At 43.1% G+C, this 18542-nt stretch overlaps 2 protein-coding genes across 7 annotated transcripts in view; one reads left to right on the forward strand and one right to left on the reverse strand.

The window, feature by feature from the left end:
• NAA16 (N-alpha-acetyltransferase 16, NatA auxiliary subunit) overlaps positions 1 to 731 on the reverse strand; it is a 61387-nt gene extending 60656 nt beyond the window's left edge. For all 3 annotated transcript variants that reach the window (XR_009274487.1, XM_058800648.1, XM_058800647.1), the window contains exon 1: positions 481 to 731. Coding sequence is in view for 2 of the 3 variants with exons in the window: in XM_058800648.1 (XP_058656631.1) it covers positions 481 to 534 (54 nt within the window). In the remaining variant the exon portion in view is untranslated. The remainder of the gene's footprint in view (positions 1 to 480) is intronic.
• MTRF1 (mitochondrial translation release factor 1) lies at positions 465 to 17855 on the forward strand. 4 transcript variants are annotated; one of them, XM_058800652.1, is made up of 10 exons: positions 465 to 498; positions 7319 to 7818; positions 10325 to 10416; positions 11222 to 11303; positions 11514 to 11621; positions 11710 to 11882; positions 13042 to 13159; positions 14285 to 14421; positions 15994 to 16092; positions 17664 to 17855. In XM_058800652.1, exons 2-10 carry the CDS (start codon positions 7335 to 7337, stop codon positions 17781 to 17783), a joined length of 1413 nt encoding a protein of 470 aa, XP_058656635.1. In that variant the 5' UTR covers positions 465 to 498; positions 7319 to 7334; the 3' UTR covers positions 17784 to 17855. The 4 variants fall into 4 exon arrangements, with proteins under 4 accessions (XP_058656635.1, XP_058656633.1, XP_058656632.1 ...); XM_058800650.1 differs by lacking the exon at positions 465 to 498 and adding an exon at positions 4721 to 4865; XM_058800649.1 differs by lacking the exon at positions 465 to 498 and adding an exon at positions 4737 to 4811.
• The last annotated feature ends 687 nt before the right edge of the window (positions 17856 to 18542 follow it).

The raw sequence follows: 18542 nt of genomic DNA on the forward strand, positions 1-18542 counted from the left end.
CGCACTCGCACCGTGCCTCGAGGTCTCCTCCTTCCGCGCTGCGCGGGGAGGGAGGGAGCGAGGGAGGGGAGCGGCGGCGCGGCCCCGGCCGGCCCCGCAGTCCCCGCGGCGGGCGGGAGGAAGGCGCTCGGCGGCCCGGGGAGCCCGCCTGGCTCCCTCCCTCCTTCCCGCCCTCCCCCGGCCGGGGGCCACACCAGCCCTTCCCGGCCGCCAGCACGAGCAGGGGCGGCTCGCCCGGCCTGCTCGGCGGGCCCCAGACAAAGGAAGGAAGGAAGCGGGGACGAACCGGGGCGAGGAGGCGACGGCAGCCCGGCTCCCCCCGGCGAGCGCGGCCGCCGCATCCGTGTGCGCTCAGCCGGGGCCAACTCCGGCGGCGGGCGAAGTGACCCGGAGGGCACCGAGCGAGGCCGGCGAGCCAGAGGGAAGAGGAGGGAGAAGCGGCGGCGGGAGGAGGAGAGAGGAGCGGGGCTGGTGGCTCACCAGGATCCGCTTGAAGAGGTTGCTCTCCTTGGGCGGCAGCGGCACGGACGGCATGGCGCGGGCGGCCCTGGGACAGGCACGGCTGGCGGGGGTGGGGGCGGCCCAGGAGGGGCGGCTGTCGGTACGAGGGATGGGAGGAGGGGGGAACACCGGGGAGGAAAAGCCCGAACTCGGCGGGGCGGCGGCGGCGGCACTTTAACTCATAGCCCTGCGCCGCCCGCCCTCCCCGCCGGCTCCCCCGGGCCCCTCTGCGCAGCTGCCGGGGCGCCTCGCCGCCCGCCTGACGCTGCAAAATGGCCGCCGGGGTCCCCTCGGCGCAGGCGCAGCGCCGCTCCCCTCACAGACACCCCCTCCGCCCGCCGGGCCCCAGGGCAGGGAGCGAGGATTCCCTCCGTGATTCCCTGCGCGATTCCCGGAGTGGCGGCTGAAGCGCTCCGCTCCCGGCGCTCAAACGACCGCTTCGGAGAGCCAGGCTGCCCGCAAGGCTGGGAGGGAGGCGGCCTTGGGAAGGAGCGCAGCCTCCGTCGGCGGCGGAGCTCGGAGCGACTCTGCGGGCTTGCACTGCCCTGGCTGGTATTTAAGGAAACAACAGCAAACTTGGCAGCCAGGCTTCGAGCGAGCGGGGACGGCCCCCGTCGCATTAAGGCATTTTCAGCAGTTGGTTATGTAAAACTTCCCGACACCATCGGGCGTCCACAGAACAGCGGCGTTTTTTCATTGCTTGGCTCCTTCACCGAAGGAGGTCTAAGGTCTTTTTTTTCCTTGTTATTCCCAAAAATCGTTCTTAAAAACAAAACCAAACCAAAACCACCAACAACCAGGAACGCTAAAACTGCATGGCCAAGGGCATTACTTAGAAGGAAAATCGGTTAAACTGTCAAGGTTATAACCAATTTAAAAAACCATCTTATAGGGAAAATAAACTAGACGACTGCAATTAAAATCTTTGTTTACATAATTAACCTTTAAAAATATTAATTATATTTTGGCATTTATTTCAAAGTATCTTAGTTCTGTATTAATATGATTACCCACCTACAGTCGCAGATGATGAACATGATAGATATCCCCAAGTAAAGCAATTGCGCAAAACAGTAACTCACAAGAGCCAATTAGAAAGTCTGTGTACTTGATATATTTTATTTGGTACTCGGTAAGCAGATGGCTGTGAGACTGAAGATCCCAAGCAGCATGTCCTTGACTTGATACGAGCCTTGCTGGAGCTGATGACATGATAGCTGCTTTCCTTTCTGTCTGACACAGGGAACGAGACAGTAGGCAATTTCCTGGAAGAGAGTAACTTGCATGTCAGCCTAATAATTTGAGGACTAATAAGTTAAAAAAAAAAAAATGGTATGTTTAGGAAGCTTTCTGAGATGAAAATAGTAAAGATGAGAACGTAAAATATATGCTTTCCTATAGTACTTTATAGCTGAGCCATCAGCTTATGGACAGTTTTTGTGAATGGTTGTTGGTTTCCGTAGTGTTTTGTTAATCTGTCTAGATGTATGGTCTGTCAAAAGGAATATCTCTGTTGTGTTTATTTTTCACTTTTTTGTTCTGGCATGCTTCTAATGATGTCAGTCAGCAGGGTTGCTGATCACAGGGTGTGTGTTCTCCACACGCAGTACCCAATTCACTGTTCTTTCTGCCATAGGCTATAGTAGTGCTGCACTGGGTATCCGATTTTTACAAAGCAGGAGTATTACTGAGAGGGATGGCAGCCTTGGCTTTGCCCTGCAGCATCATTTTCAGAGCCTGTTTGTACCATGGCATGTCTTCAGCACTTCTGACAACTAGCTAAAGCCTCGACTCTATGAACCCTAATTTCTGTCTTGGCAAAAAGGCATCTTATGCCTCTGGCTGGGTTGAATGATAAACTGATGCATCATGGAGAACGATCAGACAAATATTGTGCTAGGTGGATCTTTGGTCTGAAGCAATAAGGCTGTTCTTCATAGCTAAAGATCTCTGTTTCCTGATAGTCCAAACACTATCCACTAGTCCACACAAAAGAATGCTGCCTGAAAGTAGGCAAATTGCAAATAAGAGGCAGGGGTTCGATTTGCATCTAGATGTGTCCATATTAAAAGTCTGTTAAAAGCAGCAAGAAAAGGAAAGCAGAGAGGCAATAAAAGAAATGTTTGCAGGCTAGCTGGGAGAGAATAAACAAAGAAATGAGCTTTGTGGGAAGGCAGAGCTCCGACTGAAAGTGAGGTTTGGGAGCGCAGTCAAGAAAACTTCTTGTCATTTAATCCCGCTGTGCTGGGCAAAACAAAGCTCTCTCTACAGGCTTTGTTATTAAACAGGACTGTATTTAAGATGCGTGTGATTCTGTCACCGTTTATTCCTTCAAACAAGGATTTCAGAAGTCTGACCTGTTTGGGCTGAAAGGGGGGAACAATATTGAAGTGTTACATACATTGTAACAAGTTTGCTATTTTTGCAGAGTGTGTCTCTTTGCTCCTGTGGAAGTTGCTGGGAGATGCTGGCACACCCCTAAACCCAGTTAGGGCCCCCTGGGCGAGGAAGGGCCCCGTGTGGGCATGGACCTGCCTTCAAGCCAAGCGTGTTGCAAGGCCTGGAGCCTGTTCTGTCTGATGAGCCATCCCTCTGCCTCCAGTTTCTAAATTGGCAGGTTAACAGTGCCAGCTTTTAAAGTACAACACCACCATATCTATCCTAAAGCCCCAGAACCCAGCTGTCTTCCTGCTGTGACTCTTCCCTTCTGCACCCAATGTGCCTGTGGGCTGCTGAGGAAGGTGGTGGCACTCTGCCCCAAATAGCCCATGCCCCATAACCCCTTATCCTCACCAGCTCCATCAGCACCTGCTACTCCACCCATGCAGGTTTTAAGGCATTGAAACAAACTGTGAGAGGGGTAGAAGCAGATTTCACATCCTTCATACTCATTTCCCATACTGCAGTCTAAAAGCGCACGGTAAACTTAGGGCAGGAGTGTATCTTACATGTTTTGAATATGAGATGCATGGACAGGTCCTGTGGTGGATGGTCCCTGGCAGCCCTGCTGGCTGCACAGAGTCCAGCCCTTGTCTTGGCTGTATTGCCCCTGCGTGCTTTGCTGCCTGGTAGGGAGAGGGAGCAGGACTTTGTTACAGTCTCTGCTTTCACACTTAAAACATTCAGCCACAAGGCATAATAAAAACTGAATATGATCATGTTAAATCAGAGGATTCAATGCAATAACCATTACTGACTGGAGTAGAAGCTGATTTGATTTTCCTTGGCCTACCTTCTCCTTTTAAAACCAATTTTGGAGCATGAGGTCTACTTGCAGTTTCAGATTATTAGGTTCCTGGTTGTCCTCCCAGAGAGGACCTTCCCAATACTTTTAAGTATCAAATTACATATTTAGAGTACCAATTCAAGTACAATTTTATTATTTCATTTCACTGAGTCCCAGAAGTCATAGTGGAAGAAGAGTGAGGTATAATGGGAATGGTGTCTGGCTGATGGCATCTCTAAGGGCACATCAGTGTGGGCTCAGGCCTGGGGAAGATTTCAGGATGCCGTTCCCTGCAGTCCTTTTTGTGGACCAACTCCTGTTCTTTGGAAGTGGCTTTCCATCTGTCTGCCTTGCCTCCCGTACCCACGGGTAGAGCAGAGCCAGAACCTGTCCTCAGGCCTAAACAAGGGGTTAGTTGTAATTCAGGCACTGAGCTTTGATCTGAATCCTACCCATTGATTCGTCCTGTTTTCAGTCTTTTGGAATATTGACTACACCAAATCCCATGTTTTATATGCCAAATACAAAAGTTTTACCTTTTTTTTTTTTTTTTTTTAATTTCATAGAATGACAGTAGCTGAGAAGAAAGGTATTTTGGTGATTATAGGTATAAAAAAACCCATTGCTTAAGTATTTTTAAAATTTTAATTAGGGAGGTAGAGGTTTAATAATAGCTTTTAAAATGTCCACATACATAGTATGTTTTAATGCATACTTTATGAGGAAGCTGCAGCTAACTAGCGTAGTCATAATCAGAATGGTAATTATTATTATTATTTTGCTTGCTTTTAGTAGAATAGTAACTCATTTTAAGTAGAATTGAATAGTGAGCTTTGACACAAAGTGGAGCTTAATGTTATTTCATTCAGATGTCTCTGAAATTAATCTTTTACTAACCAGATTGGCAAGGCGGAGGCCGCCTTTGCCGGCGGCGCGGCTCAGGCGCCGTGCCGGTGGCGGCGGGGGGACGGGAAGCGCGTTTTCCCGCAGGCATGCTGGGACCGGGAGCGCGCCCGCCGCACTTCCCGTCTGCCGTGGGCCCGCGGGCCGGGCCGCGATCCCGCGGTGTTCGGGCCTGCGGACGGTGAGAGCCGGGGCCCCGCCGCGGGTACCGGGCAGCGCGGCCCCCGCCCCGCCGGTGAGCCTGCCTCTCGGTCCCCGCTCCTGCCTCTCCTGCCTCCTCTCCCTGCCCGCTCCTGCCTCTCCTGCCGGCTCCTGCAGCCTGTCGCTGCCCCGTGAGCCCCGCAGCGGGGCCGGGCTGCCGGGGCGCTCCCTGTCGGGGCTTTGCTGGGTGGCCGTGGTGGAGGCAGAGGTGTGTGGGGGGCGCTCCCGGGGCCCGAGCTGTTCCTGCTCCGGTCGGTGGGCCTTGCAGTGCCTCCTCCTGCCGTGCGCCTGTGTGCTCGAGTGCTGCTGCATGGCGCCGGTCGCATTTTTGGTTGTTAGAAATGCATTTTATAACCTCTGAAAGAGTTCGCAACATTGAGAGCTCTTTCCTGTCTTGAAATTATTTTTTAAAAATTATTATTTTAATTGGACAATTAGAGTCGTCACTTTCGCTTATTGGTTTTTGATTTGTGGTGTGCACGAGGTCGTTTTAATCACATTTAAAAGTTATTAAAATCTGGTTTGGAGATCATTTAATAGGTCATCTAATGCTTATAGCTCTGTAAAAGTAATATGTCTATTTTTATGCAAATAAGGTGTGGCAGCCCCACTCTGAGAAGGAGATACCTTTTTTATTTAACATAGCAAAATGATTTTGAAACTTCTGACTTCCTTGAAGTTCTGTGTTATTTCATTACTTTTTTTTTCTTTTAAACCCAAGAATATTATTTGTGAGAGCTCAGGCAAAGCAATACAGCAAATGTTTTATTATTTGAGTGTGTTGCTTCTTAACTACACCAGTAAAAATTAGCTAGATGGTTGTAACTAATAATTTATATGTTTAATGAATTAATTAAAATAAAATACAACATTAATGTTTTAAAATTGAGTTGACGATGGTCAGCACTTAGCCAAACAACAGTGGGCCATGCTGATCTGGAGCAAGTCCATATTCATTAATGGAATTAGGTCTTTGGAACTGAGTCCACTCATGCCGAAATCCAGGATCATGGATGATGAGCATGGTTTGTGTTTTTTGCTGTGTTCCTGGTGAAGGGAACAGGATCTCTCTGCTGCAGCTGGTTTTAGTCACTACAGGATTCCAGGAAGGCTATAATTTTCTTTCTGTACATCAAAGCAGTCTTGAGATTGCTGCTGTGGATTCAATAGCACCTGCTGGCTGGGGAATCTGGGGAGGGTACAGAATAGAATAAAGGTCCTTGCCTCCTTCTGTAGGTAGTAAAACAAGCATTCAGACAGGATGCAGTACTTCTGGTTCTGCTGCATATTGCTCTTTCTTCATTGTGGACAAATGGATGGCAGTAAATAGGGGAGAATAACGGGCAAGTTGAGTAGTTAGAGTGTCACAGTAATTTGTTAGTAAAGTGCGTGAAGGTGCACAGAAGGTCTTGTCACTGATGAGTAAAAAATAATTTTGTCAGGAAACTGAAACGTATGTTTCCAGGAGATCTTGTTGCAAAAAGATTCATGCTCTTATTTTCTCAGAATCCACATTTTTGTAAAAATCAGTGGGCAGATGGGACCGTGGCACTGGCAGGGTTACTAAGAATGCTTCTTTGTATGTTAAACCTTTTCTGTGTGAGGAGCCCTAGAATAAGTGTGATCTCAATGTAGTTTTCCTGGCAGAGCCTAGCAGTCCAATATAATATTTTAGAGCACAGTAGTAATTCATAACATAGTTTGCAATGTTGATGATATAAAGTGAAGAGGAAATGATCTTTCATAGAGCAGCAGTAATGCTAAGGGGAGCCTGGGTCCTACAAAACTGTAGGCCAAATGTCTCAGAAAAATACAGGAGTTGTATTTCAGAGTACCTGCTTCTTACTCACTTTTTGGATGGAAAATATCATGTTGGTTAAGTGTAAATATATCACAGTAAGGAGTATGCAGGGGACATAAAGCACATAAAGACGTTCTCCTGTCTTCTCCTGTCCTCTTCTCCTGTTCACTCACTTCTCATATGAGTGAGTGATTTTTTGTAAGTGTATTGAAGTCCTGTTGGCTCATATGTTGTGTGGTCATCTACTAATGTTCTCCTTTTATGGTAGTGGATGTAATTTGACACATAATTCTGGACATTTATTACATTCTGTGTATAGAATTCTTTACCTCTAGTATTGATTTGCCTTCTCAGCAGCATTTTTCTTTCATCAGTAAGGCATGAAATGCTTGGATTTTTCTGATGAGACATATGGTAAAATGAAGCTACTGTCTGTAAAGCCTCATCCACAGGAGCTTTTCCATAGTATAAATAAACTGTTTGAGGAGGGGGGAGAAAAGACTTTTTCCAGCCCTCAGTCAGTATAATGGTAGTGATAAGAGCTTCTGTTTAAACTGGGACTAAAACAGGAATAGTTTTGTCCATGACAGTTGCATTTGTGTCGATGTAATCAAACCAGGATATGGCCTTGATACCATCCTTGCATTTGTTGTATTTTTTTTTAATAGAATTCTTTCTTTTTCTAGATAACAACACTGGCCAATGGACTGTGTACTTTTAATTTCAGGAGGTGGAAAAATAAGAAACAAAATGAAACCTCTCCAAAAGGTCTGCCATTTCAAGAGCCTGCTTGCCAATTGCTGCTGTCACAGCCAACTTGACAGCTGTCTTCTCCCTCCTGTTGCAAAGAAGATGGGCTGCATGGTGGGACTGCACAGCCATGGATTTTGGAGGCCAAAGCCTTTATTGGACACAGCTAGATTCACTCTGTCTTTTAACAGTTGGCACAGAAAAAACTATCAGGATTCTCAAGCTTTGTGGAAGAATGAGGCTGTGCAGAAGTATCTGGAGTCTCTCAGCAGGGAATACCAGCAGGTTAGTCATCAGTTAAGTGCACACTCATTAAATGACTTTGAGCAAAGAACCCTGAGGAGAAGATGTGCCGATCTGTCCCCCCTTGCAGCTGCGTTTCAAGAAATCAAAGAGGCTGAAAGAGAAGTTCAAGAGTTAGAAGCGATGTGCACAGGTAAAGGAAAACACATCTACTTGCTTGCTTCAGAACAGCAGCTGTGCTTGGGATAAATTTCATTGCCCAGCCTTTGAGGAGAGCTTGTGAGTAAGTTCAGCCAGACCTGGAACACTCCCTGGTCCCCCCTGCTCCCAGGAGCTCGTGTGCTGCAAGGGCTTTCTGCATCCAGCCACATCCTTCTGGTTTTCATCTCGTCTCATTTTAGTTTGAGGTCTCAATATGATAATTTTGGGAGAGTAGGGATTCTCTGGAACCTCAGGGATATCCATCTAACAGAAATGGTTGGGAAGTGTTCATTTGGAGGTTATTTTTTGGTTGAACTGAAGGAAAAAAATTAGCAAGGCTCAAACCTTTGATAGATGCAGACTTCTGCTGTGTTATTTAAAATGAGATTCCACCTGACCAGTTCAGTGATATTTATTGAGCAAATGACATGAACTTTCATTAGGCTCTGAGTTGTCAGCTTCCAATTTAAATGGCAAAAGCTAATATTTCTTTGAAAATATTTGGGGAGTCCTTTAAGGAATAAAAAAAAAATGGTTTAAGAAGCCGCTGTTTTTCGATAGTTTGCTACAGTAGAAGTGGTAAAAAAGAATTAAAAATTGTAACTGGTTTTTGTACCAAAAAGAAAGTACAGAAGGAATAAATAAAAGAATTTATGAAATAAGTAATGGTGCAACATTTGGGAAAAAACCCAGCATTGTTACAAGTGTGAGGAGGTGCACACAGTAGGAAGGAAAAAATGGATCCATTCTGCTACAGTGGCAAGTATTAAGCCAAGAAATTTAGACACTGACCTGGAGAGAATAGGATTTACATTAAGGCAGAGAAGGATGGGAAAATCAAAGGATGGGAGAAATCAGTACCCAGCAGTGTTAATGGAGGAAGACAAAAGTTCATGGTGCTTTTCAGAGAGAGACAAGGGGTGTGGACAAAACAGTAAGAGACATACTGAAATAAAGATGTAAATGTAACTTATTTAGAAAGAGATAGAAAACATTTGTATACTTTAGTTTTAATAATAAATAGGTGTTTGTGTTTTTGGAAAAAAAACGGGTTATTTAAAATATTTTAATCCTCAACCCTCTTTAATTCTCTTCACTGGAGAAAATAGGAGAATGAGTGAAGGAGACAAGGTACAAAAATTTAATGCTGAAAAATAAATGCTCTTGAAAGAATCAAAAAGTATTAAGAAAATTCTGGAAAATTCATATTTCAGCTTAGGCTGGTTTTGAATCAAATGAATATAATGAATTTTTCTAATTCCATAAATTATGATGTGCAGGGATGGAGTGAGTTCTAGTTGAAAGAAGGGAAAAGAATGGTAAAAAATTACAGCCCATAAATTAATTAAATAGAGCCAAATAGAGCCATATTCTGTCTGTATAAATGATAAATGTCTGTACCATTTATCCTGTGGCCAAGTTAAAACACAGATGTCCCCTTCATTTGGCTATTCACTGTTTTCCACTTGGCTCCCTAACTGACCCTCTTCTCTCTGCTACCTGAATTCCTGACAATTGATGTAAGATTTTATATTTGCAACACTCAGTGAAGCAGAAAAATATTTCCCAGTTTCCCTCTGGTGGTGTGAGTCATGAGGTGGGTTAAGTGAATTCTGTTTTGAAGGGAGGTAGGAATGGGATACCAATCCTTTGAACCTGAGGCTCATTGGTCACAACCAGACCATCTCTGTTGACAGTAGTTAATTTGATACTGTTTATCTAACTGATCAATACTTTTTGGACCAGCTAGAAGCAATTGAGTGTCCACTTCTATGCTGCATCTGAGACAAACCTATGGTTTCCATGCTGGCCACAAGGCAGAAGGTTTTCACCTTCTCTTTATTGCTTTGTTCCCTCATTCTTACTCCCAATTGCTCAAAGCTGGCTTCAGCCATTCCCTCCTCATTTCTGTTGGTAATTGTTCAGTTGTAATTTAAATCTAGTTCAACTTGGCATGGTAAAAATGTGCACTTATTCAACCAGACTTGCTTTTTCATTTCAGTGAGTTGAATTGTTTCACTTTCTGGTGAGTAGAAAAGTGGAAAGAAAGATGAAAAGGAGAGGGGGTTCCCTGTTTTAGCAGTGACAGGTTTTTCACTTGACTCCAACTGTCTTCAAGTTTCTACTTAGTGTATAATCTATTGCTAACAGATCAAAAATTTTTATTACTGTAAGCTGGAGCCTCCATAGCAGAAAAGGCTTGGACCTTCTGTGAGCTTTACTTGAGAATGTGTTGTAGTTTTTAGTAAGCTCTAAAATGTGGGATGGTAAAGGTAAAATATCTGCTGCTCCTTCTAGTACACCTGGAAAATATGATCATTGAGTTAGCAATGTGCATCCTAGCTTGGGCTGCTCTTATTTGAGTATTTTATGCTGGCAAAACTCTACAAGCTTCTCTGTGCTGCAGTGCATGTCTTTGGACAGCTTTATAATTTTACAGTGTTATAATTTGCTCTTGGTGAGATTGGCTAACATCTATTCCTGTTGTTCGAATTTAGAACTAGACAGCAGAGATGAGAAACAACTTCTAGAGCTCGCCTTAGAAGAGAAGGAAGGCCTGGATAAAAAAATGAACATGTTGTGCAGAAAGGTGAGCCTGAGATAAAATTTCACAGCTTTGTAAATAAAGATGTCAGAAAACCTTTCCTCTATGATCTTACTAATAGATTCTGACACTTGAGTTTAATGAAACAGAAGTCCAGGTTTTGTATTCTCCCTGAAAAGAAGTGGCAACATTAATTATTAATAAGCTTGTTAGTGACAATTGTGTCTTAGGAGATGATTGAGTAATTTCTCTTGCTTGTCTGTCTGCAAATGCTGAAGGGGATTAAAAAAGTGGTGAGTCTGTGCTAGTGAGATTTGACATAACATCCTAGTAACTGTTTGTGGCAGTAGAACATGCACTCTTGAGGGATTTCTGATTGGAACTTGCAATCCTTCATTTTCTCTTCAGCTGACAGCATCCCATGAGTGGGGAAAATAAAAGCAAAGAAGTTGAAACAATTCAGTGGAGACCACTGTGTTTGGGCTCATTTCTATACTCAGACTAAAATAATATGAAATGTGACTTTCTGAGAAATAAGATTAATGTAAAGATTGGCTGTGTTAGCTAATAACTTTGTCTCCATAGGTAGCTGGGGCTGGGGTGGGTGACCTGACACCTGACTTGGCAGGACTGGACTTTCAGCTAGCTTTCATGTGGATGCACTACACTGACTGCACTGAGTTGCAATGGTCATTGGACAGTTTTTAGTCCTACTTAACTTCATTGTGTAAGGAAGTCAATGGCCGTGTGTGCTCAGGCTGTGGCAGTTGTGAAGTCTGGCTGTAAATTTGATTAAGCGAAGATCCAGGGTCATGACAGAGATAATGGCATTCTTTTATTTTTTTTTCAGCTTTTCCAGCTTCTAGTGCCAAAGGAAAAATATGATACAAGTCCTGTCATATTAGAAGTGACAGCTGGCAGAACAACTGGAGGTCAGCAAAGCCCCTACAGTGAAGATTACTTCCAACCTCCATCCAACTCCATTAAACCTCTTATGGGTTATTCTTAATGCTTTTTTTATACTTTGCTGGCATAAAGCAATACTTTCTAAAGATGAGCCTTAACCTGCCTAATGACTGGGGTTGGAGTTGCAGATAAATCTAAAATGTGCTGTTTATGTGGTAATGCTTTTTGATTTTTAGGTGACATCTGCCAACAGTTCACTAAAGAAATGTTTGACATGTACCAGAGCTACGCCGACTACAAACGTTGGACCTTTGACATCGTGAACTATACCCCAGCTGAGATAGGTACAGCAGTTCTTCAGAGATTCCAAGACAATGGAATTGGAAACAGTGTTTCTCTGCTGTATTTGTCACACACTGTTTGTCTCTCCAGGAGGTTTGCATCATGCTGCTGCTCATATTTCAGGAGAGAATGTCTACAGGCATCTGAAATATGAAGGAGGGACTCACCGAGTGCAGCGAATCCCTGAGACGGGCTTGTCATCAAGAATGCAGCGTATTCACACTGGGACAATGTCAGTCATTGTCCTCCCTCAGCCAGAGGAGGTAAACTGTTCATTGGTTTGCTAAGGTGGTGCTGAACCCCTGCTCACCCATTTTGGTATTGGAGTAGGTGTTATTTAAAAGCATGTTACTGTTTTGGGGATTTCACTGATAACCAAGTGCTTCGTGCAAGTCCCAGCAATTGAAACACAAGTGCTCTGACTCTGGGAGTTGATAGTCCTTGGCTCTGTACCTTACATGTATAAATGGATCATCAGAAGCAACTTGGCAGAGATTTGATGTTGCCTGAAATGGCATGTAAGTGAGTGATCATTTCATTAAGTGTTCCAGCCCCAACACTGACAAGACTCACTGCTATGAGTAAGCAGGCCAATTTTAAATTACATCACCTACTAAGACAGAATATATCCAAGAAAATACTCAGTGTTGCATAGTAATGTGATTCTGTACATCCTTTTGAGTTTTTTGTTTCATTTAAATTATTGGTGTCCTTCTCTGGTAAATCAAAGACAGTCTCCTTTGAATGTGAATGAGTGTGTTGGCTAGTCTGTCTGAGATCGCACTGATACGGACAGTTCTTACTTACACCATGAATTTTCACAAAAAATAAAAAAACCCCAGATCCTGTAGGCTTTTTCTGCACCTTCTCCTGCTTCTTTGTAATACTTTCCTTGCAACACGGATCAGATCTGAATGTTCCTTTCCTATCCACTGAGCTCAAATTATGGTCCAGGTCATCGTGGGCTCCTATTTCCAGTGTGGCAATCCTTACTTGAATAGATCTGGATATGTCTATTCTCAGATGATTCTAAGTACTTTTGCAAGAATCATTCAGGCTTGACTCATGAACAAGATCCTTGCACTGCTGTTTAGAAGTGGTTTTTAAATATTTGCTTATTTTTTAGCCTCTCTGCCAAAGCTAGTGGTTTTGCAAAACAGTGATTGTGTTTTGTTTGACACACATACTTTGTTTTGTGAAGAACCTAGAGTAAGAGTTTGAAAAACTAAGAGAAATCTTTGAGGCATCATTTGCTTTTCAGAGATATTTGACACTGTATTTTTTTAAATTATAATGACTGTTACTTAGGAACAGTTGTAAAGGAGCAATTTTTTGAGAAGTGATTTCTTATTAATGCTGAGTGTCACTGACATCCAAATATGTTTGGAATGACCAGGAAGTAGTAATTTTCTTTGCTTCTAGGTTGATGTTAAAGTGGATCCCAAAGATCTGCGCATAGATACGTTCAGAGCCAAAGGAGCAGGAGGGCAACATGTTAACAAAACTGACAGTGCTGTGAGGATTGTGCACCTTCCTACAGGTAAGTCTGGCTGTACTTTGCACTTCTAATCACACTGAATCTGTATCTTGGAAAGGAAGCTTGTGTTCCTGCAGGTTGTCTCTTGCAGGGCTGGGCCTTATGCCAAGAAAGGAGAAGTAGCCCCTTCTGGTTCTGTCCCTCTTGTAGCCAGGCAGTGTGAGAAAGGGGCTGTGTACCAGGGGCACAGAGATTATGCCAGTTCTATCTTTAGAGCGAGTGTTTCATGAGTAAACTGTCTTTGAAGGATGAAAGAACAAATGGAGGGTGACATGGATGGGGTAGAAGATGTAAATAATTTGCACTGTGTGCTCTTTACCTTCAGCAGTAATGGCCGCTGGCAAGCAAAGGCATGCTTAGCCTAGCTGGAGTCTGTGTAGTTACATGACTGATTAAAAAGAAGGCTTAAAGATCTTCATTCAATACTAGATAATCCTATCATATGTTGGATAGAAGGGAAAATGTGTATTGATGGGAAGGTACAGTGTAGACTTTTTTGGGATTTGTTTTATTGAAACTCAGTGAGCTTCTCTTTGTAAGATGCAGAATCATTTTAGGCACAGGAAATTGACTGAAAACAGCTGTTCCCTATAGGCCTTTTTCATTCAGTAATCAAATGAGATTTCTTTTAAAGACTTAAAGGTCTTGTTTTGTCTCATTTTTCATAATTTAGTTCAAGACTCACCAGTGTTGATTAGGCACCCCTTTTTCCTAATATAATGAATTTTCCAGTCTCCAAGAGCTTATCTGGACTAAGATTTTAAAAACTTGTGTTACGCTCTTTTAAACATCCTCTTGTAGATGGTTCAAATTGCATTTTTAACATATGGCAGCTAATTGGAGTGAATTCAGTTTCTAGAGGCAATGTCAGAAACTTGTTTGCTTCATGAAATTTTAAAATATCCCTGACTTTTCTGTAGCACAGAACAAAAAGCCCCCAGTGCAGCTGTGACAAGTTTAAAAATGCACTAATGGTGCTGGCCAGTGTTTTAAAATGACTTTTTATCCTGCAGCTGAAAGGCCCTACAAAGCAGCAGCACTCCAGTAGGTTTAATTTGCCTAATGTGTTAGAATTAATTCAGCTTGTTTGTTCTCTGTTCTAATGGGCTCTTGGATGGCTGTGTGCAGGGCTGGCAGTGGAGTGCCAGCAGGAGCGCTCGCAGCAGCTGAACAAGGAAATCGCGCTGCGGACACTGAGAGCCAAGCTCTACCGGCAGGTCCTTGAGAAGCAGCTCACTCAGGAGCAGAGTGTCAGGAAGCTGCAGGTGAGGCAAGTGGTGCCTGAGATCTGGAGGGGGTGTTGTGTTGTAGATTTGTTTCTGATCTCTTTGGGTTGAAGGGACAGAGCAAGTGGGAGTGTGTGTCCAAACTAGGGGTGCTCACAAGGGAGGAGAATCTTGTACTTCAAAATAGTAACTCTGCCTTTACTTACCCCTGTTCAGTGGTATTGTAGACTTCTCAGGCAATGAAAGGAGACATCAACTGTGGCTGGAAAGAAGGGTCAAAAGAATGGTTGAAATTTTTCAAAAGAGAAAATTCAACATTGTGTACTGAATACCCCCATTAAGGCCAGAGTTACACAAATTCAAGCATCAGTAAAAAGTTACGTTCAATGGAAACTAGGATCAGGAGTTCTCAGAAGTTTTTAAAGGAGAGTATCTTAAGGCCATACAGAGGTTTTGAGAGAAACAAGTGAAAAAATGAACAATCCTGCCACAGTGCAATTAAGTAGCAGCTTATTTGATACAGTTTAGGTCACCTTTTGAGGAAGAAACAGCCTCTGGAAGAGTTACCTCAGGTTAGGCTGCCAAGTGTGCTTTTTGCTCAAAATGTCCTGTCATTCTTTTCCCATTCTTTGAGTGTTTCCCCATTTGTGGTTCAAACTTCAACAGCAATCTATTGGAATAAAAATGCTTCAGAAGTAGAGAATTAATTAGTACTCCAGATTTTCCAGCTCAGCTATTTAGTCACTTATTTCATGTTGCATTTAAGTGTATTGTCCCTGCAGATTATTAACCCCATCATTGTAAGTTCACTGCAATTTATCTTTGTTATTAATTTCAGTTCGAGAGCTTTCAAAGCTGCATAAAGGATTTATATTTATGTTTATGTTTATATTGCTAGTGTGGAAGACCAGGCAAAAGTGAATTACCTTTCCTAATGCTTTGGAATTTATTCAAGAAATTCTGTGTTCTAAAATACACATGTGGAGTGCAGATGAAATTTTCACCAACGCCCACTGAAACGGACATCTATTTATTTCTCTGAGAGTTTTTTAACATTTAATTCTCCATTTTAGTGGAGACCAGACCACAGTGTTTAGTGAAGTGTTTAGTCCCAACAGTGCTACATTTGGGTTTCTGCTTCAAGTTTAATTGTTGTTTGCACTCTCACACTTCACCACTAGAGGGTGACTTCACTTTTTACTCTTAATCTCTTTGGGTGCTCATTTCTGACAGCCACACATTGACTGTGCTGCTTCCATTATTAATAAACCCTATTTCCATTATTTTGTGTGGAAGCTACAACCCTCTCCCCCCAGAAAACCCCACTTGTAAATTTTTTGAGGTAAGGACTTTGGTACCTTACATGACCTTTGAAAGTGATGTGATTCTTTCAGCTACAGAGGGGGAGCAGGAATGTGCTGGAGGATATAGAAACTTGGTTTGTGATACACATTGACAAACAGTACAGTTCAGTAATGCCAAGCCAGTGACCACTAGGCTGGTAGTTGGAACAGGCTGATCCATCACTGTTTATTTTGAGCATCCTGTTCTAGAGAAGTATTTGGTTTTTTTAAAACACAACAGATTTTGTTTTTTCCTGCTTTGCTGCAGTTGGGAACAAGAGCCCAGTCAGAGAGAATTCGTACTTACAACTTCACTCAGGACAGAGTGACTGACCACAGGATCTCCTATGATGCACGCAATATCAAGGTAAGGATTCCGTATGAGAGTACTTAGATACTCACATTTACCATAAAAAGAAAAAATTAACTCAGTGAGTACAACTTAAGATATATATGAAGAATGTAGCCAGTTGTGCTCTGACAGAACACTAGATTTAGAAAGCTTAAACTTTCTTTCCCGCCTTCTTATAGTCTTAGAGATGACTGGCACAGGCTGTAGCTCACTGGCCTACACTTCTGTGTGGTTTTCTCCTACTATGTGAGTGGAAAGTGACCAAGCATGTAGTCCTCAATGAGATCCATTAGTCCTTTGGCCAAACTGGGCAAGTGACATTTGAGATTCTTGCAGCATAGTACATCCAAAGCAAAAACCTGACAGGAAGGACGTTTTAGTTTTGTTAGGCCATTTTTTCCTCCTCCTAATGTGCAAGTAAAGAACGAGAAAAACTTTTATGTTTTCATCACAAGCCACAGTTAAAAGAAACTGAAATGGAATGTTTTCATTTTAATATTATCTGAGATCTTGTGTCCAAGTAAATATCTACATATGGCTTGAATCTTAGTGATTGTTCAACCTGGAAAAGAGAAAGCTTTGGGGTGACCTAGTTGCAGCCTTCCAGTACTCAAAGGGAGCCTACAAGAAAGAAGGAGATTTTTACAAGAGCATGACAAGGGGGAATGGCTTCAAACTAAAATAGAGTATATTTAGATTACATGTTAGGAAAAATGTCTTTACTGTGAGGGTGGAGAGACACTGGAGCAGATTGTCCAGTGAAGCTGTGGGTGCCTCATCTCTGGAAATGTTCAAGGCTGAGTTGGATGGAGCTTTGATCCAGCCTGGTCTAGTGAAAGGTGTTCCTGCCCATAGCAGGGGGCTTGGAACTGGATGATCTTTACTGTACCTTCCAACCCAGGCCATTCTGTGATTATATTTATTGGGGTTTTTTTACATTGGGAAAAAAACCCTAATAATGGATTTTTTAAAATTAAATTTATGAAAAACAAAGTTTAGGGTTTGCTGTAAGTGCTGTTGCATAAGGAGCAACACATTTGAAACTGTACCCACAGGTGTCCTGGGTAACTCCAGAAAATGCAGGGCATACTGAATATGGAATGGTTCATAGTTAATGGAGTGCAGAATACCATGGCAGAGGAAATAGTTCCATGATTGCATGAAAGTGGCTTTTGTTAGTCAGTTCCTTAGTGTTTGGATCTTTCTTGAGTGAAACTGGAGCCATAAAGTGCCTGACAAAACTTAGTCGAGCTTTGCTTGCAAAACAGTCTCACTCTTGCCGTGGCCAACAGTATTTGAGTGAGGTTCTTCAGTCCTTGATTGTTCTTGCAGGGAATTCTCATGTAGGTGCATGAAACCAAGGCAGCAGCTGCTTTTGTTGCTGCCAGAATCCATGTGCCTTGCACACGCAGGCAGCTGATGTCCTGCTGCTGTCCACCACTGCTGCTCTCACATGGGAGGAACCTGAAAGGATGAGCAAGTGGAGGGACTGCAGGCAAAGTGCATTTCAGGGGTCTGAGTAGTTGGTGTTTCAGAATAATGCTGAAGAACAGTCAGTAATGCTTTTGTCTGCTTTTTTTCCATAGGAAATTCTAAGTGGGAAAGAAGCGCTGGATAAGCTAATCAACAGACTGCTGGAGTTTGCAGAGATAGAGGCTGTCACCCAATATCTAGAAAATTTGCAGGCTTTAGAAGGAGGAGGCTGAAGACCTCAAGTAGAATTAAAACAGAATTGTTGTGTTTGGTAATCGAATAAAAAAGATATCTTTGTTAGATGATATGTTGAGTAAAACCTATTTCTCTGTTTTTCAGGGTGTGATACTATTATTTTTGTATCTTGGTGGAAGTGGGTTGAATTTTTATTGCAGCAGCCCTGGCAGAAAAGCATCAGCTTGGAGTTCTGTGTGCACACTCCTCCTGTCTTGGCAGCTGAGCTTTGTTAAGCTGATCCTTCTCTTGACAGTGTTGCAGCTGGAAAGACAGAGAATTGTGGTGGTGGAGCAGAATAAATACTACATAGTGCACTTTTTGTTTTGTTGTGGGAGATGTTCTTCTTCTCAGAGTGAAAGAAACTGAGCTCCCCTAACATAGTCTAGAATCTTACCTCCTGAATACTATTTATTTTTTTCCACTTAGTGTGTGAACTTCTTAAATTAAGTACCTTAGAAATAACTTTGTATTAAGATGCTTTATCTTTTTTAGAGGAAATATTTAAAAACAAAGGGAGCGGAAAAGGGCCAGAATGTCATAAGAGAAACCTGTTAAATTTCTTCCAGGAACTCTTGGGTCAGCTTGTGGTGGGACTGGCCCATGTGCTGCAGTGTAGAAGTACGTGCTCTGCTTTTCAATGAAGTTTATGAGGTAACAGGCAGCACCTTGTCTCCTGGCAGAGAAAACAAGTTCATACTGCAGATGCATTTCAACAAACCAGGTAGCTCTGGAACTGAGCTCCTGTCTTTGGAAAT

Source organism: Ammospiza caudacuta, chromosome 2 (genome assembly GCF_027887145.1).
Source record: "Ammospiza caudacuta isolate bAmmCau1 chromosome 2, bAmmCau1.pri, whole genome shotgun sequence".
Lineage (NCBI taxonomy): Eukaryota > Metazoa > Chordata > Aves > Passeriformes > Passerellidae > Ammospiza > Ammospiza caudacuta.